Source organism: Dicentrarchus labrax, unplaced genomic scaffold (genome assembly GCF_905237075.1).
Source record: "Dicentrarchus labrax unplaced genomic scaffold, dlabrax2021, whole genome shotgun sequence".
Classification (NCBI taxonomy): Eukaryota; Metazoa; Chordata; class Actinopteri; family Moronidae; genus Dicentrarchus; species Dicentrarchus labrax.
Genome location: NW_026136722.1, coordinates 16,138,778 through 16,164,675, shown reverse-complemented (window position 1 = coordinate 16,164,675; position 25,898 = coordinate 16,138,778). Strand labels below are relative to the sequence as shown.

At 40.9% G+C, this 25,898-nt stretch overlaps 1 protein-coding gene across 1 annotated transcript; it reads right to left on the bottom strand.

The window, feature by feature from the left end:
• Positions 1-3,230: 3,230 nt before the first annotated feature.
• On the bottom strand, positions 3,231-21,177 carry kcnj19a (potassium inwardly rectifying channel subfamily J member 19a). Its single transcript, XM_051387893.1, has 3 exons — positions 20,087-21,177; positions 8,173-8,389; positions 3,231-4,315 (listed from the first exon to the last, which is right to left on the bottom strand). Exons 1-3 carry the CDS (start codon positions 20,750-20,752, stop codon positions 3,651-3,653), a joined length of 1,548 nt encoding a protein of 515 aa, XP_051243853.1. The 5' UTR covers positions 20,753-21,177; the 3' UTR covers positions 3,231-3,650.
• Between the last annotated feature and the right edge of the window lie 4,721 nt (positions 21,178-25,898).

Sequence of the window (25,898 nt, the reverse complement as noted above, 5' to 3'; positions counted from 1 at the left end):
TCACATGCAGGCGTGCATTTTGACGAAATACGATCGCACACACATTTCGCCATCGGAGGCTCGGCGGGCAGAGAGAGCGAACACTCCTGCTCGCCTTGTTTCCCACTTTTCAATTCTTCACTTCACAGCCTTCAGCAGAAAAGCGAGAGAACTTTTTTCTGAGACGTTATTTGAAATCCATCTTCAGACTGAAAAGTCTTTTACTTTTTAATCACACTCTTTCAAAGGACTTTTAATCATACTCTTCCTGCAGTGTACTGTATTGTATTGTGTGTGTGTGTGTGTGTGTGTGTGTGTGTGTGTGTGAGGGGGGATGAAGAGAGAAGTGTAACAGTGATGTGGGCAGTGAGTGAAAGCCAAGAGAATAAAAAGAGACCCCATCATTACACGCAGACGTTCTGTCGTTCCATTAGAGAGAACAAAATGACCCTTATCACCCTGTCTTCCCTACAGAGACATAATTGGGTTTTCAGGGGGAAATTTCTTAGGACCTAAATTGCATTTGTTCTGTCTCCTCTCTGCGCTGCTCAGCCCACCCCTGCAGCGAATAGCCCACAAGGGCTCCACAGGAAATAATAATTCCTGTTGTCACACACTGATGGTCATTGCTGCATAACTGCATCGGCGCATGGAGAATAATAACATTAATTCTCTGGTGATGGGTGTCGTCAACTTATATATGAGGCCAATTTCTTTGGGTGCAAGTAGGATGGGGTTGTGAAATTATTAAGAAAGTACCGAATGACCCATCGGTCTTTTGGCCTGTCTGATTGCTTTTTGTACTCCGTAGTACTTGACACATACGTGTGGTTAATCCCTTCAATTAAAGTAACAGAAGGATTTATTCACACAACCAGAAGGTAATTGTGAGCATGGCTAGATTAAACTGCTTAAGGGCCCTAGGCAAAATGAGCTATGGGCCACCATTGATACATTACTACTGCATTATTTATGTAGGGACATTGACATATATTGTGATATAGTACATTTTCTGGAAATCCAATTGGGAAATCATTTATATATATATATAAAATTACCAAGAAGGAATCAAATAAAGTTCAGTATAAATACCTGATAAAGTATCACACTGATGGAGAATCTTACAAATCCAATAAATGCCATAAAGCAGCCCTGAACAATCATTTGTAACATTGCTATTAATGGCAGAATATATTGAGATATTAAAGGGATAGCTACCTTGCAACAAGCACTGACTGGAGCATCTTTCTGATTTGGGAGACCTACCTAACCCTAACCCTAGCCTTACAAAAATTATTCATAAAACCCTTTTCTGTTTTGTTATCGCTATGGTTAAGGGTTGGACAGGTTAAGGGTTGGACAGGTTTAGGGTTGGACAGGTTTAGGGTTGGACAGATTTAGGGTTGGATAGGTTTAGGTGCAAAAAAGTATATTGTTTATGGCAATCAAATTTATTTACCCTTTTTCCAAAGAAAATCCAGTAATTCTGTATGCTCGGACACTCAAGTTCTTGTGTATTTACTCAGTTGTAAGGTTTATGCTTCTCTCTGACTGGATCTTTGTGGTTTGTCCAGCCTTTGTAGGTCCCAGCTAGTCTTCAGGTTTGTCTTAAGCTATTGCTAAGCTAGCAGTTCAAATGGCTCTGAACCACCAGCTTCTTGGCTGTCAGTGAAGGTGGAGGCTTTGGGGTCAGGTTTGCTACACGTATTTCCAGAAATAGATCTGGTTTGATGGTTGTTCAACCAGTCTGAAGACAACCAAACCAATTAGATCTTTGCAACTGATGTTAACAATTGAGGACGCCATCTTCCTGTGGCTGAGCAAAAAAAAAAAAAATGGCAAAAAGTGTTGACTGACGCAGCTGCAAAAGCTGTCCATGTACTGAAGTAACACCTCTTATCAACGTGACAAGAATTACCTACTCTCAGAAACCGCTACCGTGGTTACGACCCCACCCCAAACAGAAATGACAAAAAACTAGATTTCAGGCTGAATGAATGAAAGGAAACATTTAAAGTGATTAGTTAGTTAATACACATTAAATAGCTGAAAAGCTATGAACTGCTATAACCTGGTTTTAATAATAACAGCACACTGGGGGGTTGACAGTTGAACAAATAAGTCCATGAACCATGAATAGAGTAAGAGGCCGTCCAATTCAAAAGATACACTTTGCTACTTCAACTATATTGATGAATTGAATCTGTAGGTCACATAATAAAAGCAATAATTAACTTTAGATGCAGTGGGTCAATCTCATAAAGTGTTTGTGCGTCTCTGTTAAAACATCACACTCAGTTTTCATTATTAATTGTCTCTGTGTTCCTTCTGAGGTTCTCTGTCTTGTAATGAGCCCATTTCTATTCATTGTTGTGTAGTTTGGCAAATCATAAACAGCATGAGAACAGTGACAGGCCATGTGTGCAGTGAGTAAGTGTACAAACACACACAGGAGTCTCTGTATGTGGCTAAATTACAGGGAATGGAGTGTATGGAGCAGTTTAATCTCTGTGTAAACTGAGTGGGTGGTCGAAACTGCAGATTCATAATGAGAGGGGGAAAGACTCTGCAAGTGTGCAGTTGAAGCAGGGAAAACTCCCTCTTCCATTGATTTTCCTGTCTTTGTGCTGCTCTAGTGGTGAAATTAAAGCTTAGGAGTTCTGAGTACTTCAGATGCGCTGACCCTGTGTTGCTGAAGAAGCTAAGTCTATACAGCATTGTGTGTTTATACCTGTTTCTTCTGCTGTCTGTTGCTCTAATCTCATTTCTTTCTTTTAACTGTTAGAACACATTAAAGTTCTGGTGGGGAATAATAGATTCTGCTGTACGGTTTTCCACCAAATATGATGGTTCTGTGTACTGGATAAATGGATAAACTCACACTACAGAGGTTGTGGTCGTCTCCTCAGGTATATATTGGAGAGAAGACCACATAATCCATTGTTTGTGTCAGACATGATGCCTCAGTGATTTTTCCTTTGTCTGGAACAATGAGTTGACTACAATCAGTCTCCGTTTTCCCCTTTATATTTCTCTCTCTGCAGCAGCGTAGCTCATTATCCTCTCTCTCTCTTATATGCTCTTTATCCACTGACAAAATCTTGCCAAGGGGATAAAATTAGTGCATTAATAACAACCTATTAAAACTGCATTGCATTGCACTGCTGGATTACTTATTGACATCTGGAGAAACTGTTGCACTAGCAATCAGTTCTTCTTGTTGGGACGACAATAAAAAACACAAGGAAGAGAAAGATCAAACAGTATTTATTATCATCTTAATATAATTTATATTTAGATAAAACTAAGATTGACTATTAAGTGTAGTGGTGCATATGTTAAACAATGAATTCGGTGTATACATGCACAACTTTTGCAGGATGATCAAGTTCGCATTAAGCATTAAGTTTGTGTTTTCTTCTTGTTTTGTGTGTAACAAAGCCTGCATGAATGCTTCTGCTATGAAACACAAAGAATCACAGTAATTCCAGTAAAGGTTGTGTCTCAAGAAAAAAACAAACAAACCAATAAATTGTCAGTAAACCATCTGTTTTTTTCAGAGCCTCCAAAGTTAAGTACATCTCTGAATCTGTTTCCATGCACGTCTCTCCCTGTCTGTCTGTGGTCCGAGGTCAGTAAGTCTGTTTTTGTGTTCAGGGACTGTCTATGTTTTAGCGGTCAGCGTTCATCTTCCGTAGCTTCGCCGGCAAGTTGTCCTCTGGCCTCCCTCCAGCTGAAAGCAGCGGGCTGTGCATGGGGACCGGAGCAGGGGACAGCGTGGGCGCTAGGCTGCGCTGGTACAGGTCTCCAGTAGACTGGGTCATGGGTTCAAAGCCCACCTTGAGGGACTTGAGTTGCAGTCGATCCTCCACCTCGGGTCCCGGCGAGGAGCTGAGGCGTTGGAGCTTTAAGGGCAGGTCTCCCGTGCTGCAGGCCTTCTCCGAGTGCTGGGAGCTGAGCATAAGCACCTTCCTCTGCAGGTCCTCCTTCCCTGATGAACTCATCCTCTGCAGCTTGCTTGGCAGTCGACCCCCAGTCCCTCCGTGACGGCCCCTTTCCTCTGATGTGTTGATGCAATCCACGGAAAACACCCGGTCACGTCGGGCGCCGTGGCTCTCAGTCAGTGCGGGGGTTGGAGTAGAAAGAGGTGAGGGCAGTGAATTCTTCTCTTCGTGCTCCTTGACGCTGTATGGTGGTGTCGGTACCTCGAACGTGCTGTGGAACTGCGAGTAGTCTACCCTGAAAAAGCCCTCCTCCAGGGACATCACCGGCAGGAAACGATGACCCCATAAAACCTCATCCTCAGTATATGATGTCCGTGCCTGGCATGTCATACCTACGAGAGAGTGACAGTGCAGTAATAATACATAAATAAATTGGGTCATTTATTGGCTGACAAGGAGGAATGCGAAAGGGCAGCATTCTCTCCCATTATCTCTTTTTCCGCTCTGCTGTCTCTTATTGCTTGTAGAATCACTGCTTCATGCTCCTTCCTGTGCAATCGACCATCTAGTCCCATTAAGTCACATACTGGAGATTTAAATACTGTTTCAACACTAAATCCACAGGGAAGGATTCTTGCCATTTCCCAAATGGTTCACGAAAGCAGCTAAACAGCGATTACGTTGACTATTATACTGACTATTATTACTACTTAATGTCTTTCGATAATCTAAGCGTGTCACCTTTAATGTACTGAAATAGAATAACAATGATGTACTTATGTACCATTTCAGAATTATTTATATTTATATCCTGGGTTTTTTAATTGTTCTTCTATATTCCTTCCTGAATGTCAAAGCAGTGCTGTTTGTTTCCATTCAATGATTGGTGCTGTTAATAAAGGTGAAAGGTTATTGGTGCTTGTTATCAGTGCGGCTTGTGTTAGTTGTGATAATGACCCATTCAAAACTGATCAGCATAATTAGCAGTCACACAGCACCATTCCCACATCAATACATCAATGGCAAGAGACATGTCCTGTCACGTACATAAATACATGTTACTCTTGTGGTGCTGATTGTGGATTGTACTGGCCTGAATCTCAAAGACAGTCATATATCGACTCACTAATGTAATTCAATTCAAGGACGACACATCAAGAAGCAAAGATTTTCTAGTAATATTGATGCCTGCGTGTCTGCTGTGTGCAAGCATCACGAACATACTTTTTTTTCTTTGACCTCAGCTATTGTAAAATAATTTTCTTGACATTTCAATGCTTGTTGGAGGTCCTTCGCAATCGATAGGCATTAGTCCATATTTGTTCTGATCCACTGGCTCTGCTCCAACCTGAGCTTTTCTGTTAAACACTACAGTTAGCTGTAGAGTAGGAGTCTGATCCCGTCCCTCTGAGGGATGATATGCGCAGTGTTATGTCATAGCCTGTTGCTATTCCAGGCTCACTACTCATCTTCATCCACAGAAAACCTTCAACAGTCCTACATCTACACAAAGGTCATTTTTATTCTTAATTAGCCCAGAGGCTTGGCTTTAATCACAAGGGCTTGTCTACGATAATTTTCCAGCTCTATTCTCCTCTCCTACCAGGAGAATGACTCTTTCTGCTGACTGTAGATAAACAAGACAGCAGTAATACCAGTGCAGTGAAAGCTTGTGGGTTTAGAGCCTGACGGGCATGCCAGTTTTGTATCATCATACAGGCCTCATATGGGTATTCAACCAGCTGGTTAATGTTTACTGCATCTTGCATAAAAATAAATGCCCTCAGCACAACTATGCAAACACTTGGCAGACAGCGAGCAGGGCGTCCCTGAAGAAGACTTTATGTAAAATTCCTGGCAGTAGCCTTCACTGGCACTGTTCACACACGGAATTAGGATGCTTTGCCTTTTTTGCGAGACTTCATTTGAATCTGACCACTCGATAAACAAACGCAGAGAGTTGTGTGTCATCTGCATATTACTGAAAGTGTAACCTACAGATGGAGTTCATATGCTAGAGCAAAAAAAAAGTAAAGGGACTTATATCAAGACACATTCACGACCCTCAATGGTACACTCAGTGGTTTACAGAGATTTGTACTAAGAGGTCCTCTGTTAAATTTGTTCAGCTGTTTTTTAGAGGTCTTCACAGACCTCTTTGTTAATTATTAGCGCCTTGTTATCCAGATTGTTCACGTTTTCTCCTTGTGTGAAGGAGCTACGTAATATCCAGTTTCAAATACTGGTATTATCTGCCAGCCTTATCTAAGTTTACCGTCTACTGTTTGCCTGATTCCATGTAAATGCAGCATAATTGGGTCCAGATAGGCAGGGTCTTGCATTTGACCTATTAGTTCTGATCATGTCATGTGGTATGTCACAATCATCAGAGAGAGAGACAAATTGTAGGCTTAGAGTGTGAATATACCTTTTCACAGCAGCAATTTTGATATGAAATAATAGGGTAAACACAAGTTTGTTTAAGGTTAAAGTTCTGTTCCATTTACTGTAGCAGTACGTTTACAATGAGCCAACATGGCACAGGCACTCCACAGGCAATACCAGCATCTTGACTCTGTTTGACCTGATTGGAACAGAACCTGTGTTAACTCTACTATTTCATGTCGAACTGCTGTGAAAAAGTACACTACTGTGACGTTAAGGAACAAAATGACATGTATGTCTGCCACCTTGTGGTGGATAATGCTGCTACAATGGTCGTCGTTCTCTCTCTCTTGTGTTGTCGGTTTGTGTTTGGGTTGGATGTACAGTTGGGTTGATTTCATTTTGTCATTTTGTTTTTTTGAAAATGTATTTACATACGTCAGGTTCTAGTATGTTTAGCATGGGTCCATTTTGGTGTTTTTTGGATGAAGAGCATTGATTTCAAGACATTCTGAAATGTCAGGACTGGATTGATTTGTCTTTTCTATACCAAAGAAATGAAATCAATAAAGTGATGATGTTTAGCTGAGTTTTGTCACTGTATTGAGACAATAAGTGTAGAACAATAAACACTGTAAATGTGAAGGTTATATTTTCTACATGCTCCATCTTTCCACCCACTCTCTGCTCTAGCTGCTTACACCTGTTCAGGCTCACATATTGTTTCAAATCTGACCTTCAGTTGTGCAGAGAAACACATCTCAAACACCAATCTCTTTCTGCTTTTCTTCTGACGTCTAAAAGCAGGATCAATACTGCCTCTAAGACTCAAACTAAAACAGACAAGAATTAGTTATCTGTCAAGTCTGGTTGAAACATAATTAGAACGAGTTGGGGGGAGACAATCAACTCGCTGAACAGCTGTGTCAGCAGCAGCTGGATGTGAGGGGATAACTCTTAATGTGTTTGGGTTAATGGGATTTGCGTTAGTTTGGGGATGACGGGATACTGTGGCCGATTGAAGGTGACACTGCCAGGGCTTCCCTCCTCTCCTCCTTAGCTCTGAGTGCCACAGCACTGCGACACTAAACTTGTGGCTGCACCCTGATTTAATGGTATTATCACCAGAGCACAGACCGTGTTGCCTGCATGCCTCTACGCTTCTCTGCTGATCCCTCCCTCTTGCTCTAAGTCTATTCGGCTCTGTGGTTTCTTCTACAGCAGTGGCAAACTGAGGGTTATGGGGGATGGATAGAAGCTAAAAAGAAAAGGGCCAGATGGATTTATTTGTATTGGACTTTAGGGAAGAATCATTCAGTTAAATATGCAAAAGAGAGAACAGTGTTGTCGCTGAGAGTACTCCAGCATGGTTGCCTGTAGTTTACAGCAGCCACTGTATAACAATGTCTCACAGGCTCAGAATTACCTCTGCTCTCGGCTGTCATCTGAAAAATGGAGTGGAACTTCTACTAAAACCCCGGCTCATTCATCAAAGTGACACACGCATCTATGACCACAGGCTTTTATTATGCATAGGGTGGGCTTCAACCGATTCTGCAGTAATAAAATATCCCTCATAATTCAATCAGGGTGTCATTCTCATGTGTTGTTCTCATTCTCAATTTTTTTTGCAGCTCCTGCACTCTTCAAATATGCAAAACTGAAGAAGATGGAGAAATGAGATTTTACAGAGTTTAGATTATGAGTATCTATTAGACAGAACTGTTATGTGGGTTGATATTAATATGAATTTACATTTAGATTGAGAGTGAGAGGAGTGAAGAAAAGAAGCAATGAGAATGGGACATAAGTGGATACAAAAAGCATAAAAGCAAAAGAGGTGAAAGAAGTTTCAATCCCTCACCAGTGGTCTCCACGATGCCCTCGAGGATAACCACGATCTCAAACTGTTCGTTCATGAGAGAGCGCTGGGATAGGTCAAAAAAGGGGCTCTTGGGATTGATTTCGTGGCAAATGGTGAGAGGGGACACCAGGAAGAGCTGGTCTGCCCCCGTCCCAAAACCAACATCCAATTCACACTGGTCCAGAGGCAGGAACTCGCCCTCGGGCGTCTGACGAGACTGAAAGATAGTCGACAACAAGAGGGAGAAAGAAGGGGGGACACAGGGCCAAGGAAGTGGAATAAGGGTAGAAAAGAAGAAGAAAGAAACAGAGAAGAGAGGATTAGATGCACGTTATCGCAAAGCAGAGCAATACAGATTCTTGTTCTGGCACAAATTGTCTTCCTGTCGTCTTATAAAAGAGGACACAAATCTTCAGCCCCCTGTGGAAGAAGTAATAAGATCTTTTACTTAAACATACTACAAGGAGTTTTTAACTGGTTATGAAAGAGTCTCAATTTAACACTGATGCCTCTATATGACCTACATAAACACCAGGTCACATTCTGTCAGATTCCCCTTGAAATAAATGTAATGTAGGAGATTCATCTCCCACAGTAACAAGGTTACTGCTTCTGTCCACAGAATCAGCACATCATTAAAGTTTCTTGTAGGGGCTTTAAGTGACGGTACTAATAGCACCATGTAAAGTACTCCATTATAAATACATTACAAGTCCTGCATTCAAAATGTTACTTAAGTTTCTAGCAACAAAATGCACTTAAAATATCAAAAATAAATGTACTAGTTCAGCAGAAAATTACCCTGTGAGTGATCTATTATTATATATTATGTTATTAGATAGTTTATACTATAAGCAGCATTTTACTGTTTATACAGTTACATAGTTTAGTCCAGTGGGTAAAACTGAGAAACCTGAGGGGTTTTAAAGGACGAGTAGGTAAGAATTAGCCCTATTGACAGCCAATATTTGGTTTGTCCAAAACCAGAAAGAATCTTATTTTCAGGTGATTATACACTAATGAAAACATAATTATGCATACTATATTCCATTTCTGCCAATAGATGCTCATAAATCTTACACACTGTACCTTTAAAATGATTAATGAGAGTGTTCTGATACACAAATTTGTTTGATTCTTCTTGAATTGTTTGTGAAATATTGGATTTTTGTATCTCTTCGGGCCTCAAGCTGTTACTTAAACGAGAGAAGTTTAAAGGGGAAATCTCTTGGTAACAACTCATAGACATCTGCAATGTGACAAGGGGCCTCAAAGGCACCTTTTCTTGTAAAGTTCGGTGTATTTTGTTTTATATGCAATGTTTTAAAAGCAGAAAGTGGCAGAAAATAGAACTACCCAAGTAGTACAAGCACCCCAATATTGTACAATAAATGTAGTCTCCACCAGACCTTCAGTCTAAAGGTGAGATGGGGTGAATCTCTAAATAAATCACCCTGTTGGAAAGCTGATGGAAGAGGTTTTCTCCCTCCATCTGTCTCCTCTTTCTCAAGATATCCACCGGTGCCCTGTTTGGAGTGGTCACAGACATTGATTTGTAGAAAGAAACCTTGCAGGCGGACACATGAGACAGCCTTATGTGGACAGGACTTGCCCACAGAGTGTTAACTGGTGCGGAAGCATTTAATTGCCCAAATGACGTTGGAACACAGCACCGAGGTCCTCTATGTATTTTCTCCTTTCCTGTCTCTTTGTGTCTAATCAATCTGTTCACCTTTTCTCTTCCTGTTTGCTTCCAGCATGAAACAGTCTGTTTTACCCCCTTTTTCCCTTCGATTTCTTACATCTTGCCCTCACAAGGCATGGCACACTCAGAAAGCGTTCATATATCGATAATATTACAATATCAATTACAATATTAATAAATTTATATAATTCACTGTTAGTGCAATTCAAACAGGCTATATCAGTGTAATTTAAGAGAAAAGGATTATCTTTGCAAATCATCACATTTGTGATAATAAGGAGCAAATTTCTTTGAAGTGTCTCACATAAGACACTTCATGTTGTTGTTTTTAATGTACAATATCTTTCTTTTCTACTTAAAATAGCCTCACAAAATTTCCACTAGCTTGGGGAACTTTCTTTGTAAGTCAACAATTAACAACAACAACAAAAAAATCGGTGTCAAGTTCTCATGAAGGATTTAATAGCAAGCTAATTTTTTACACTCTTTTCTCTTTTTCTACATTGTTACACCTCCAACCAATAATTGGGATGCGTCAACCACCACCCACACACACACACACACACACACACACACACACATAGACACAGCTTCATAATGATCTCCCACACAGATACACACACCCCCATCTCTACAACCCTTTCTGCCATTTCTGGATCTTTTGTTCTCATTCTAAATCCTAAAATAATCAACACATTATTCCCACAAAGGCAGTTTCCTCTTTCAGCTTTTATTACTGAGTCAGTGTCATCTGGTGATAATAAAATAGATAAGTGGATAATCTTTGACATCAGCGCACTGAAACTTATAATAGTAACAGTTACTGTTGCTACGCCTTTCCGGGCCTCACACTGAATCACAGACAGGACATATAATGTTTTGCAATAATAATGGCAGCAGATTTTACCATCAAAATTCTGGATCTTTAATTTCAGACAAAGCAGAAAAGAAAAGCTCATTGGCTGAAATGGCGACTGCAATTGCTTGCAGATTTTATAAGCTGTAGCTTTTAGCTAATTAAGCTAATGTTAGCTCCGTGGGTTGGTTGGAATCTGCTGTCTTTGGCGGAAATTTGTAATGTTTCCAGTGGACTCATTTTGTAATGAGAACCTTGTAAACGCTTGCCTCTTAAATATGCACTTGATGCCCCAGGCAAACACCCTCCCCAGCTGATGATCCATGAATGCTTGGAAATAAAGAAAACAGCATTGTTCTTGCATTGCAATGTAGAACCGGATAGCTATAGTAGTTTAAGTATGAAATAAACTATTTTCAAACAGTAGGTTTTCACTGTTAACATTACAAAATAAAAGACTTTCTAGGATGAGGACTAACTGATGTGTTTGACATAATGGTAACATTGGCTCGAGATGCTGGAGTGCAGGACGGAGCTGATAACGAGACTAAACTCTGATAGCAAGCAGGACTGGCTTGAGCTGCGATGATTGGTCGATTCATTGATTTATTGTCAACCATTGGGTCATTTTCTTTTGCAAATTCTCTGATTTCAGCTTCTCAAATGTGAATATTTTCTGGTTTCTATGACGGTGACTGAATACCTTTGGGTTGTGGATAAAAGGAAACATTTGAGGACGTCACTTTGAGCTTTTTTTTTTAAATGTCATTTTATAGACCAAAGAACTCATCAATTAATCGAGAAAGTGGTCGGCAGATTAATCGATAATGGAAATGAATTGTTGGTTGCAGCTTACTACACTGTGGATTCGAGAACATACGTTCTTTTATCATAACCCGTAAGCCCACAGACTTGTTAATGGTGTGCTCACTGGTCCTGGAATTGACTATATTACGTTTCTGCAGGTGCTAAGCTAGTTAGCCGGACATTCTGAGACTTGGGTCAAACTTAAAAATCAAAGTACAAGATGGTTTCCGGCTTTTTAGATAGTTCTTATCGTGCTGATCAATGTTCAAGTGTAAAGTTTGGTTTTAATTTGTTATTTTAAGCTTTAAAAAGCAGGTTTTTATATCATGATTGGCTGCTGAGCCCTGCTCACGATTGAGTTTTCCAGGCGTATGGGCTTCATATGGAAGGAAGCAGAGACGAGAGGTCCATATTTTATATGTGGATGGAGTATACAGACACTGCTTTATGCTTTAGCTCTTGTGTTTTGAGGGTTTGGAAAAAAATGACTCTCCAAATTGTTAAAATGCTGAGTATCACTTATTCTTACACTGCTTCCGCATGCAGAGAAATAAAGTATGACAGACCTGATGTGCCATGACACAGAGACAAAGCTTAAAACAACTCAAGAGAAGTGTTTTGAACTAATGTCAGAATAAGTTATGCTCCAACTTCATGAAATGACTTTAAAAGCATTAAAGCATCATATTTAGGCTACAGGGTTTCTTAACCTTGTTCCTGGCTATATCATGAAATAAAACACTAAAGACAACAAGATAGGGATTTATGTCAGGTTTCAAAGGGTAAGCAAAATGTTTTCAACCATAAATAAATAGTTTCATTGGCTTTACTACATCTCCTCTCTCATCCATCCATACCACTCCTGTGCTGCAGCTCCCAGCCAGCTTCATTGTGACCTCCCAGTGACACTGCCGCATAGCTGATCCCTCTGAGACGCAAACTGTGAATGAAGTGTGAGTAAACGGGCTTTACATTGCCAGAAAACATTGCGTTCTATTTCTATCTCCTGTGAATATCAATGAGATGCTTTTCTGGATTTCCAGAGGGATGGGGTCGGACATTATTCATTTTTCAGGTGCTTACAGGCTGCTGAATACTGTTTGGCATCGCTCCTCAATAAGGGGTATCTCATGCTAGCAAAGGGAAATTCTACTTTTCACTTTCTGTCTTTGTCGCTTAAGATTAAAAAGATGGATGACTATATGCAAACATTGGCAGACAGAGCTCCTTTGCACAGGCCCCCGTCGGCACTCTCCTACGCTTCTTCGTGCACAAAGATTCTGAGATAGCTGAGCTTGTCTACTGTTTTTTTTTTTCTTTTCCTGTAAATCTGACAAACAAACATTTTTCTCCCTCAGTCCTGATGTATCCAGACAGGGACTTTTTAAAATTCATTTCAGGGAGATTTGCAGCAGGAACGTCGGACACATCTGTTCTACCCATCACGTCCGACTACTCACCTACCCAGTCAACCTGTCAGCTGCTCATCATCATTAGAAAGGCAACGTGGTTTTTATCCGCAAAAGGAACGTTGCAGCGGTGTGACTGATGCTCATGGATGAAGACAGGTGATAAATATAATTGATTAGACCTAAAGTGGCCTGATCTTCCTACTCAACTCCACTCCATGCTCTGCCGGGCCTTCATCAATCAGAAGCCTTGAGACGGGTGTGGGAGGGGAGGGGGGAGCTTGTAGGCAATCAGGTCGACTGACAAGCCGAATCACGCAGGCTTTCTCACTGCCAGATAATGTCTGCCTACTCAGTACATCTAGAAAAGGCTGGGACAGTCGAACGTTTCACCCAGCAAACACTGAGTGAGATAAATTGGTCAAATCAAATCAAGAGTCAAATTAATTGGACAACCCAGTTTTGGGACGGACAGTTTTATCCTGGTCTCATAAACCTTGAAACATGTATGCATCAGAGAGTGGTGGAAAGTACTTTTACTTTTACTCTAGTACTGAAGTAGCATTTTGACGTATTTTACTGGAGTGTTTCCATTTTGTGCTTCTTTCTCATACTTGCATACTGCAAACAGTGCACTTTTTACTCCACTACATTTATTTGATGACATTAGCTACTAGTTTTTTTTTTTAGTACTTTCCTGGTTCAGATTATTAATACAAACTATAAATAACAAATATATTATGATCTTATCAACAAGACTTCATTGATCCCCAGGGTGAAATTCACATACCCAGCAGTATATAATCTATAGGCTATATGTATATATTCTATAAATAAATTAAGATTACAGCCCCACATTTTCACAGCTTTACAAATAAATGCATCAATGTTTATAATTTAATCATAGCCTACATTATTCTGGAATGGGCCACCTAACTTCAATTTAAAGACTAAACTGAGTTGTAATGATTAATTATAATGGTGCTGAAAAGTGGTCTACTTAAAAATAAAAGACAGGCATTAAAAAGTATTTCATTTTATAATAATAAGAAGCCGTCAACTGTTGAGAGTGCATGGAAACCGATTAGCAAGTGAGCAGAGAGGCTCAGTTAGCGTGACGTAATGGATAAATGGTCAAAAGATAGCTTACTTTTTTCCAAAATAATTCAATAGTTAGGTAAAAGTAATGGAAAAATTGAACTATTTTGTGTCCAAACTAGCTTCTTCAAGTTGATTTCTTTTGGTCTTCTTTTTTGTGCATCACAGTAAAAAATGACAAAGACTGCCTTGTTTCTCTGCCACAGCTGGTTCCACGAACACCTGAACCGTTTTCATAAAGCCAAACTCACGATTTAGTTATGTGTTTCAATTTCTGTTTTCAGACAACTGAGCAGGCATAAAGTAGAGATCTGATTGCAGCTCATAAAAGCTTCCTGCTATCCAGGTGAACAGCAATCCCTGTGCTGCTTCAATTCAACATTTTATGACATAATAAACAGAAACACAGCTTAATGACAGCACCTGTGCTGTCTGACTGGCTATACTGACACTTCAAATCAGTGTTCACAAAGAGGCTATGAGGCAAAAAAGAAATTGCTCTCTTAATTTTACTGCCACACAACTCCCGAAATGCACGATAGATAAACAATCAACAAACTTCTACGCAATAACAAACCCATGAAAAATGTCTGCTGGCTGTTTTTCTCAGGTTTCTGTGTGCATTCATGGGACAGCTGTTCACATTGTAATTGAGTCTTCTGCTGCATCTCTTCTTCCCTTCATCATGGCCCATCAACTGACCCATTAGTGTTTCACATTTCCAGCTCACTAAACATACTCAGTTGACAAGGATGACAAGGATGACGACCCACTGAGAACCCTGTTCGGTGACAATATTCAGTGGTGGCGTTATTTCGTCAGTAATTGGATGTAAACTCAACCCTCTGGCATTAAAGTCAGACAAACTACAAGCCCATCCACCAACTTCCCACCTTGCTGTATGAAGGGTATACTATTACATAAATTGTCCAAGGATTGTAACACGAAGGTCATTTTTATGGATAATGGGCTACTCTTTTATGCTCCCAAAGTACTGATTAGCAAAAAAACCTGCGACATTCGGCTTGATTGTGAATCTGTGAACCCTGTGAAGTCATACTGATTATGTGACTGCAGAGGCTTCACCAGAATTCAAAATGAAGACAGGCTGGTACAGATGCCAGGACTATACTGTTATTACAAATGTTTGGAAATGCTCAGCCAGACATGCACTCTGTATGTCTCGTCCTCTGGTTTCATTTTCCTCCTCAGAAAGTGTTTTAATCCTCGGTGTGACACTCGTTGACTTTGGCGGTACAGTTGGCAGAGACGGTGTGACAATGTTCTTGGCCAAAAATGTGTTTTGTTGTGACTTTGCTGCCTCTGACTTCAACTTGGGTGTGGAGAATACTGTAACAAGGCTCATGCATTATTATTCTCAGCAGCCTGAGGAAGGAGTGTTTATTCAAGAATAATATTGCTATTTTTTAGTTCATGTAAATTTGTGGCTCAGACGTTGGAAATAATGCACACTCCACCTCACATGCCTTCTTCTAAAAGCCTTGGAGAGGAAACTTGGTGAGAAAAAACCCAGGTTGAAACATTTTGTGTATATATGTGTGCATTCTTGAGCATGCAAAACAATCCTATACGTCAGTGTTGAATTATTCAAGTTCAGAATACAAAAGAGGGAGGAGGGCGAGCGGTCCAGAGTCTTATGGCTTTCTGGCTCTGGGGCTAGCTAATCAATGACGGCGGGGCTTCAGGCCTTTCTCCAGCCCTCCACAACCTGATAGTATAATTGCATCTCCATTCTTATTAGAAAAGAAAAGGAAATCAATTCTAGTTCTAGTGTATGTAGCCCATTCTGCAATCCTCTGAGGGGCCGAGAGGATTTTCTCTCCCGAGTAGATCTCTGATATAGAAGGCACCGCTCATACAATGAAAATATTAAGAAGAAAAAAAGTCTGTTGGTAATACTTTTTATAGTCTTACTGTGAGTCTCTCGCCAGCTCTTTCACCCACTTTCCATCACTTTCAATCAATTCCTTCACTTTCTCCCACCCTCCCAGTACCACCTCAGTCATATTTCCAGCTACGATGTTCCACCAAGATGCCCTCCGAGGCTGTCATGGATGCCCCGCAAAACTGCATTTCAACTGCTTATGGTGGAACTCTGTGTGACAGCTTCCATTGGTCTGTCTCTCCCTTCTTTCTGCTGTCTGCTGTCATCCTGTAATCATCCACGACGGTTGAGCAGAAAGCTCTGGCGCACCGACTCACTGTCCAAACACAGCAGCGCAAACAAGTGGTTCCAACTTAAACAGGCTTCGTTGTCTACTGTAACAGAGCGCTGTTAGATTGGACCTCTCGTCTTCGTGGTTCATTGAACGTGACATTTCAGGCGGTCTTGGTCCGCACCGGTGTTCGTTTTAACTGAACTACACAGATGAAGTAGGGATGTGTTTAGAGCTGAGCTTATGAGTCTCAAAAGTGGTTTCATATTATTAACCCTCACTTTATGAAAGCAGGTGGAGTCTGACTACACTCAACCCTAACTCTTGTCCACCCACACAGACGTGGATACTGGAGATGTGAGAAGATGCCATTAATTGCGAATTAAACCTTGAGAAACAAAAGTCAATAAGTCACTATTCAAAGACAGCATGAGGGACATGAGGGAATTGAGAAAGGTTCAATCACGCGCAAATGTCCTTTTATGCAAGGGAGTATTGCGATTCCCTCAGGAAACAGAACCACGTCGTTGTATTCAGGGACGGATCTAGAAAAATATTCACGAGGTGGCATGAAGACTTTATCGCAAACAATCACATATATCAATATTTGCTTAGAAAAGCCCCCAAATGAAGATATTTGAACTTAAAAACATCACATTATTGTGGCCCAATTAGTAAAGCATTGAATAGAAATATCTAAATGTGGCATTTGAAATCAATAAATTGATATTTCCAAATTTTCAGATATTTATGTCTTTTGTAATTACATTTTTAACAAATTTTTAAAAATGTAATCTGAATTAATTGTGATATTTGACAGCATATGGCACCCAACTGGGGTGGCACCTGGGTTGGCCGGGCATGTCACCCCTCTGGATCCGCCCCTGGTTGTTTTCTATTCCAACCAGAGGAAAGCCGATCACTGGGTCAATGGCTTCCAGATTCTTTCTGACACAACTTTAAAGAGTTCAGTAGGGAAAAAAAGGATACTTGGACACAACTCACTTGGGAAATGAACTACTGTAGCTATGTTAGTGGCAACAGGAGAAAACAACTGCCTAATCAGAGCTGAGTATGTAAATGCTCAGTGCTCAACACGACCGCAAGCTTCAGGTTCGTTCTACTCTGACTCCATATGCGTGGACACAGTAGTCACAGAGAAAGGGGTAAAGAAGACCATTCTTTATTGCAACGCTTTTGTCCTCACTGCAGGGCAATGGTTCTCAATATCTACCCCCAGGGGTCTTTGAATTCTTTTAATTTCACTATTATTTAATTGACTAGAGGTTAGTCCAGTGAGAATGCATAAGAATGATTCTTCTATTCATGTTACACACTGTTAAGACTTTCTATACTGCAGATTATCAGACAGGGGTCCCTGGCACTACATCTTATCTGCAGCCTGATGTGTCTCAATTTGTGGGTCCCTGACACCTAAAAGGTGGAGAACCCCTCCTCTATAGAGTCCTCTATAGAGTCCTATTAGAGGACTTGGACCATGTTCCTAGAACTAGTATAACATACTTCATCTCTGTTAGTACAATTTAACCACAGTCAGCTTGGAGTCATAATCATAAGGAAAAGCAAAGGTTTCACAGAAAAATCCAAAATGTTTTTATATCGGTGTGGTGAAAGGAATTGTTTTGTTTTGATTTTCAGGAGCATTTTGAGTGCATCTGGTTTATGAGTTTATGTCAGGGAGCTGTTCATTGACTCTGTTTTAGATGCAGTTTGATGAACATCACAAAAACCTCTTCACAAGCTCACACACACACACACACACACACACACACACACACACACACACACACACACACACACACAGTTTCTATGCAAGTTAAAATGATTCATCTGCCAGTATTTTATGACGAGGCATTACTTGAAGAGGGTTGCAGTTCAACAGCACCACCAACATTTCTATACGGGGACTGCACTGAAGGCAGTATAACATATGACTGCTTAAAGTTTTTTATTTGAGGGTTTTTAAACATCGTATGTGGCATGTAATATCTAAAGGTATTTTTTTAGCCTAAACAATGGCTTTGTTCATGCACAATGACTCACTTATTATTGTATTTTCTGTGTGTGCTGCACTCTGGCAGAGCTGCTGCAAGAATTCTGTCTCGGTAAGAGAGTCTTTGAAGCGAAAGAATAAGGTTAGACCACAAAGCCCTGGAGCAAAACTGAAGAAAAAAAAAATACTAAGGAGCACACACACAGTGGATGCTGTATTTATTGTATTTCACAGAGAGGGAGTGTAAAAATGATGTGGGGTTGGCAGAGAGGTCTTGGAATTTATACTGATTGTATTTCTTACAGTCCAGAAAGAAAGGTAAAGAGAGAGGTGGCTCTACAGGATATTAATCCCCTAAACCTTAATTTTCTAATTCTGTTTCTTTTTAAAGTAACACAAATCCGTTTTTTTTCTACTTCTGGGTGCTTTAAAAATCCTGTTTTAGTTCAGTTTTAACACTATTTTTTTAAGGGAATCGGTATAGTCATGTGTGATTGTACATTATGCCTATGGGGCTGTTCACTTCCTCCGTGCACGTAACAGTGGAATAGCTCAATCCTCCCTGCCTCCGTCTCCCGGGCCCTGCATGCATCATTAAGCTGACCAACGCTGTGCTCGATGTGGCTGTGCAGAGGAGAAGAGAGACATAAACAAGCTCCAAGCACCTCACTAATGCTGTTTGTCTTCTTTATGGCCCATTTTGCACACTGAACATGGATGTGGCTGTAAGGAGCTCTGCTATGGTAATTAAAAGAGGGGCCAGTCGACCATGCTGCTGTTTGTGGTAATTTTCTGCATTGCTGCTATTTCTTTCAGGGTGTGAGCTTCATTAGCCATATTCCTCCATCCCAAAATCCGCTGAGTTCTTCATTAGTCGATAACCAGCGTGGCACAGTTGGTAAGGACGATTCAAACCCACAACATCGTGACTGGAACTGTGGATGTTTTTCTTTTTACTGAGGCTTCTCAACATTTTGTTGCTTTGTAACACATTTTATATCTTTGGGGAGAGGAGAAATGAAACAAATACACCCTACAGAAACAATGCATTTCCTTTATGGATGCCATAAAATACTTTTTATGCCTGCATGCTCCCTCCCAGGAGTGCTGTTTTACAGACTCCAATGATCTGTGTGTGTGAAGCTCCCTCTCTCCACTGACTCACTGAGCCTTCCTGAGGGGCCCCATCTCTCTGTCACATCCACTTACTGAAAACACACCTATCTGTCCAGGTGTCACCAGCTGAAGAGGAACCGATGCTGGACACTGTGTCGGCCATCCACACTGCAGCGCTCTCCCCACAAAGACCAACAGCTCCTATCTCAGTGGTTTGAGATGCACCTGGCTGCCACTCAGCCTCACCATCCTGCAGCTGGAGGATTATGGTAATGCTACCGTAAGCCGGTTTTGTTTAACAAGGCACATATTGTGTGTTGGGACCTGCCTACGTTTAGGCTTTGAATAAAAAAAAGGTTAATTTTAAGCACTGATATGTGATACTGAGCTGTTCCTTTTCACTGTGGGCTCAGATGAAAGGAAAGTAAAGGAAATAAAGCTTCTTCAGAGATACCAGCTGTCAGTCAAAAGGGCAGTCATTGTGCAAGAAAAGAAATGGCTGTCTACCACAATAAGCTTAGGTCTACAGTACGCAATATTTTTTATTTTATAGGAGTTCCATAATGCTGGGAGAACATAGTTTTCTCAGATGCAGCAGCAGGGAGTCCTATAAGTTAATTTAACTTCAGGTAATTGCTTAATCGGCGCTACAGCATGTGCTTCCCTTCAACTCAGCCGCTACTCCTTTCAGGTAGTTTTCAGGGAGTTATTATCTCTGGTGCTTGAGCTTACCTTTATGAGTTTGCACCTGATCTGAGCGGACACCATGTGGCTGTTCCGCAGGTTGCCCACACGGAACATGAGGCACAGTTTGCCGTCTCGCTGTGAAATCACCGCGTCCTGACTGAACATGAGCGTCTCTGCGCGTTTCTTAGGTTGGGACATTTTTATGAACATGCAGCCGATGAGAAAGGCGTCCACTATGGAGCCCAGCAGCGACTGGAACAAGAACAGGATGATGCCTTCCGGGCACTTCTCGGTAATGTACCGGTAACCGTAGCCGATCGTGGCCTCAGTCTCGATGAAAAACAGAAAAGCTGAGGGGAAGTTGTAAACATTGGCCACACAGGGGGTGTAGGTCGAGTCGTGGCCGTGATTGAGATCCCCTCTGATATAAGCGATGATCCACCACATAGATGCCATGACCAGCCAGGCGATGGTGTAAGTTAGGATGAAGATGAGCAGGTTCCATCGCCACTTTAGGTCTACCAAAGTGGTGAAGAGGTCAGAGAGGTACCTGCTGGTCTCTCCACCGAGGTTTCCGTGCTGCACATTGCAGCGACCGTTCTTGTCCACGAAGCGCTGGCGTTTCTTCTTGACCGGAGCAGAAAAAGTGGTAGCTCGATTTGTGTTAACCACCTGGTAGTCTTCGCCAAATTTCCTACGAAGTGCCGCCATTTGAGCTCTCCTGATATAAAAGGGGAAATAACTTGCTGTTTAATCCATGTTTTTGATTGTTTGAGCCTCCAAAACACTGGTTACCTGCAGTGCGTAAAATGCGCCATGGCCACTTTAGCGCGCACAGTAAATCCTAGGAATAGAAAAAAAAAAAAAAATCACGCGTATGTCAGCGCTTTTAAAGCCCTGATGTTATTCGTTTATTTAAAAATATCCACTTTTCTTCCGGATGTTTTACATGACAACAGAAGGTCGCTGGCTGTGGCTGTGCGCTCTGCTCGCTCTCCACTCTGACTGGCGCGGTGCTCGCCAGCGGAGCGAAATACGAGGAGCTGTCTACCATTCACAGCTTCTGGTGGGCTGTAAAGGATGAAGAGGGAAGTGTGTGTGTGTGTGTGTGTGTGTGTGTGTGTGTGTGTGTGTGTGTGTGTGTGTGTGTGTGTGTGTGTGACGGAGAGATGCGCGGAGAGGGAGGGAGGAGTGAGGGGGGAGTTACGCAAGACTGCGTTTGTGTGTAAAGAGAGAGATAGAGAGTGAGACAGGTGGACAGTTTAATTCAAGTTCAATTAAATCTGTGGGCGACTTAATGAATATATACATTTATTGGTTGATTAATTTACTCCGTCATTCTTCATACGCGCAGTGTCTTTACATTCTAGCTGATCTCTGTGTAATTAACACAAAGAGTCACAGAAATCCAAAGTGATGAGGTTGGAAGATCTTTGTGCTTGTAGTTAAACTCTGCCATCTACTGGAAGGACGATCTATGTGCATATTAATAACCCTCTAACCGTCTAACAGGGGCAACGCTGAGGACATTGACTAATTGAATTGCAGATAGGCTACAGGGGTTCGGTGTGCTTCTGTTAACCTGTGCCAAATTGCCAAAGCTTATTAAAATGCGGTAATAATGTCAAGTAACTGAACAGTAATGGATACAATTTATACAAAAGCTGTTTGAATTTGAAAACGTCTTCCTGAAATCTTGCTATTTGCATTTTTGCTCACTCGCTTTAAATAAATAAAATGTTACAACTCACAGTCCAAAGGCTTTTCCCATTGTAAGTCTGACATTAAATCTGTGCGGCTCCTCTTTCCCCGTGAAGCCTTTCTTATTGATTTAGACATTGGACAAGGAGGATTTCCTGGACTAGTATCCTCCCAAAGGAGAGTCCTAAATGGGATGCTTCGTCCTTGCCTCTTTGTTCCCCTTGTTTTAATCAGATAGAGCACAAAGGTCGGCACTGCATGTCAGCCGGTCTACTACTATTATGCATAATTACAGTTTCAGTCACACAGGTGGTATAAAGACGCCTTTGACTGAGCTCATCAGCTGACACTCATCTCAAGTGTTCAGACCTTTAATTTGTGTTGAAGTATCTCTGATATTAAAGAGGTCAAAAATCAGCTCATTACATCGTTTATTGATGAAGTGCTCTTAAGATACCCTTTCAAGATATTTCCAGCACTTGAGCTACTTTTCTAGTTGCTGTTCTGGGGTGACGAAACACACCAGGAGATGTTTAAAGTCCTCCTCTCTGAGAAATCTGTTTTCTACATGACATGTCTGTGAGTAAATCAAGTGCACCGTTAGGGACCCTAAAGAAGTCTTAACATACACTCAGTTGCCAGTTTATTAGGTACACACAGCTAAATGCCAACAGTCCTGCAATAAATACTTCATGAAGGTCGTAATGTTCAGATTTGGTTGGAACTGTTTTAGAGACGGGTTGATTTACTGTAACACAATAAGTTATTTTAACTGTTGAAAATTTAGTAACAGTAACTCAATTTTGTAAGTTATAAAAGATTCTTGATGAACTTTAACTAAGTTACATAAATATTCCTCATTGAGTACGTTTTACTAAGTATTTTGTTTTTATAGCACAAATAAAGATTATAACATTAAGTCAGTGTCACTTTAAATTACTAGTAAAAGCTGCTTCATCTTGAGTTTCAACATTTTTTTTGTTAACTTATCAGAACTAACAGTTTTGGATGATGTAGGTGCTATTGAACAGTTTGATATACTCATTGATATAAAAGGGGGGTGGACAAAACCTTGTTAATAATTTTTAAATAATATCAAAACCCAGACAAAAAACAAACAGCTAATGAACTGTAACAATACTACAACTTACAACCAGACAACAAGCCGCACAAATATGAACAAACACCATCCAATATCCTCAGGTGACACAGAAGATGAGGAAGTAGTGCAATTACCGATAGACCTTTGGGCTTTAGATCAGATTCAGCTTGTCATTTCATTGTCTGCTGTGGTATTTAAGTGTATCACCTTTCAGTTAAAGTGAAAGACAGATCTGATATTTCACCGTCCCAGCTGCTGCTGCTGCGGTTGATAAAGCTGACATCAAACAACAAATTGGTATTTGAACTGCAACTGTCACACTGATCTAACATTTATTTTGAAAGAAAAAAAATGAAAGCTGTAAACACAAACATTATTCAGAAATGATATTTGCATCACAGATAACTGAATGCTTGGAAAAGGTTTTCATGTATCACAGGTGCAGTGTGTAGAGCCCTAACACAACAACTATTCTAACATATTTCTAAGAAAGATATTTTCATTACAAATAGAAAACACTGTGTACTAGTGTTGGCACTGAATAAGATTGAAGCTTCATTGTGCTGACTCCCACTGATGTCTGCAGTGTTGAAATAAGCAGTTTGGTGGTGATTTCAGGCAGACAGGTTTAAATCACTGCAGGCAACCTCCTCCTGATCTATTTGATATTGATCAATTGTGTTGTGGTGGAAAACGTAATTGCTGCTTGGATTATATTCAGAGGCAATGTTTTTTCTGAGTGAATGAAGCACTACATTTATGAACCGCAGGTGGATGGTGGGTTTGCAAACCAAGGACTGAGCTGACTGTGGAAAAGTTTAGAAAACAAAAACTACATTAGGGTTTCGGATGAATCCTAATAAACACGTCACTGTGAATTTTTTCTGTATTAAAGGTCCAGTGTTAACATTTCGGAAGACCTATTAGCAGAAATTGAATATAATATAATATAATAGTGGGTCGCCGTCCTTGGAGTCCGCCGTGTTGAAACGTCATGTTTCTACAGTACTCATTCCCACTTTGTCAGCGGTGTTCAGTTAGTTGCAATCTGAAACTTCACCACTAGATGCCACTATATCCTACACACTGGTCCTTTAAGATATCAGAGTAACTGAGGAGACCTCTCCTCCCGGTAAAAACCTCTGGAACGGCTGGATCTTAAGTTATCAGAGAAACAAGCAGAGCTAATGCTAGCAGGATAGTAGCCGAACAGTATCAGAGAAACACTGATTTTTGAGGTGAAACCGCTTTATTAAGTGTTTTTTTTTTTAAAGATATTCTGCCTTTATTTGATAAGACAGGTGAAGATAGACAGGAAAGATTCTGGAGAAAGTAGTCGCCAAAGAGTTGTGTGACTTTCTACATAACAATAGTTTATTTGAGGATTTTCAGTCAGGATTTAGAGTTCATCATAGCACAGAGACAGCTCTGGTTAAAGTTAATAATGACCTTCTGACTGCTTCTGACAATGGACTTGTCTCTGTACTTGTATTATTAGATCTTAGTGCTGCATTTGACACCATTGACCATGATATTCTTTTACAGAGACTTGAGCATCAAATTGGCATTAAAGGAACTGCCCTAACCTGGTTTAAGTCATACTTATCAGATCGTACTCAGTTTGTACATGTTAACGATGAATCCTCCATAAATACTAAAGTTAGTCATGGAGTTCCACAAGGTTCTGTACTTGGACCAATACTATTTACTTTATATATGCTCCCTTTAGGCAACATTATTAGGAATCACTCCATTAACTTTCACTGTTATGCAGATGATACGCAGTTATATCTATCAATCAAACCCAATGAAATTAATCAATTATCTAAATTACAAACATGTCTTAAGGACATAAAATCCTGGATGACCTGCAATTTTCTGATGTTAAACTCAGAAAAACCGAAATTCTTGTTCTTGGCCCCAAAAACCTTAGAGACTCATTGTCTAAAGATATAGTCACTCTAGATGGCATTAACTTGGCCTCTAGCACCACTGTCAGGAATCTTGGAGTTATCTTTGATCAGGATTTGTCATTTAACTCCCACATAAAGCAGACCTCTAGGACTGCCTTCTTTCATTTACGTAATATTAGAAAAATTAGACACATACTATCACAGACAGATGCAGAAAAACTAATCCATGCATTTGTTACTTCAAGGCTGGATTACTGCAACTCTTTATTATCAGGTTGCCCCAATAAGTCCATTAAAACGCTCCAATTAATTCAGAACGCTGCAGCACGAGTACTGACAGGAACTAGAAAAAGAGATCACATCTCTCCTGTACTAGCTACTCTGCATTGGCTCCCTATAAAATGTAGAATTGAATTTAAAATACTCCTCCTCACCTATAAAGCTCTTCATGGTCAGGCCCCTTCATATCTTAAAGAGCTCATAGTACCCTATTACCCCACTAGAACACTACGTTCTCTGAATGCTGGGCTACTTGTGGTTCCTATAGTCTCTAAAAGTAGAACAGGAGCCAGAGCCTTCAGTTACCAAGCTCCTCTCCTGTGGAACCAGCTTCCAGTTGTGGTTCGGGAGGCAGACACCCTCACCACTTTCAAGAGTAGGCTTAAGACATTCCTCTTTGATAAAGCTTATAGTTAGGGCTGGATCAGGTGAGTCCTGAACCATCCCTTAGTTATGCTGCTATAGGCCTAGACTATCGGGGGATTTCCCATGGTGCACTGAGCTACTCTCTTCCTCTCTCTTTCCGCACTCATTCATGTTCCATTAATGCATGTTACTAACTCCACTTCTTCCCCGGAGTTCTTGTGCTTTCTCGTCTCGCAGGTTCTCATGGATCCTGGTGGAGCCTCCTGCCATGGTCCTGCTTGACTGCCATTGCCAATACTGTTGTTGCTGTGCACCTGTCTGTCTGTCTGTCGCTCTCTCTCTCTCTCTCTCTCTCTCTCTCTCTCTCTCTCTCTCTCTCTCTCTCTCTCTCTCTCACCCCAACTGGTCGAGACAGACGACCACCCACCTAGAGCCGGAGGATCTGTCCTAGGTTTCTGCCTTTTAACAGGCAGTTTTTCCTTGCCCTTGTCGCCAA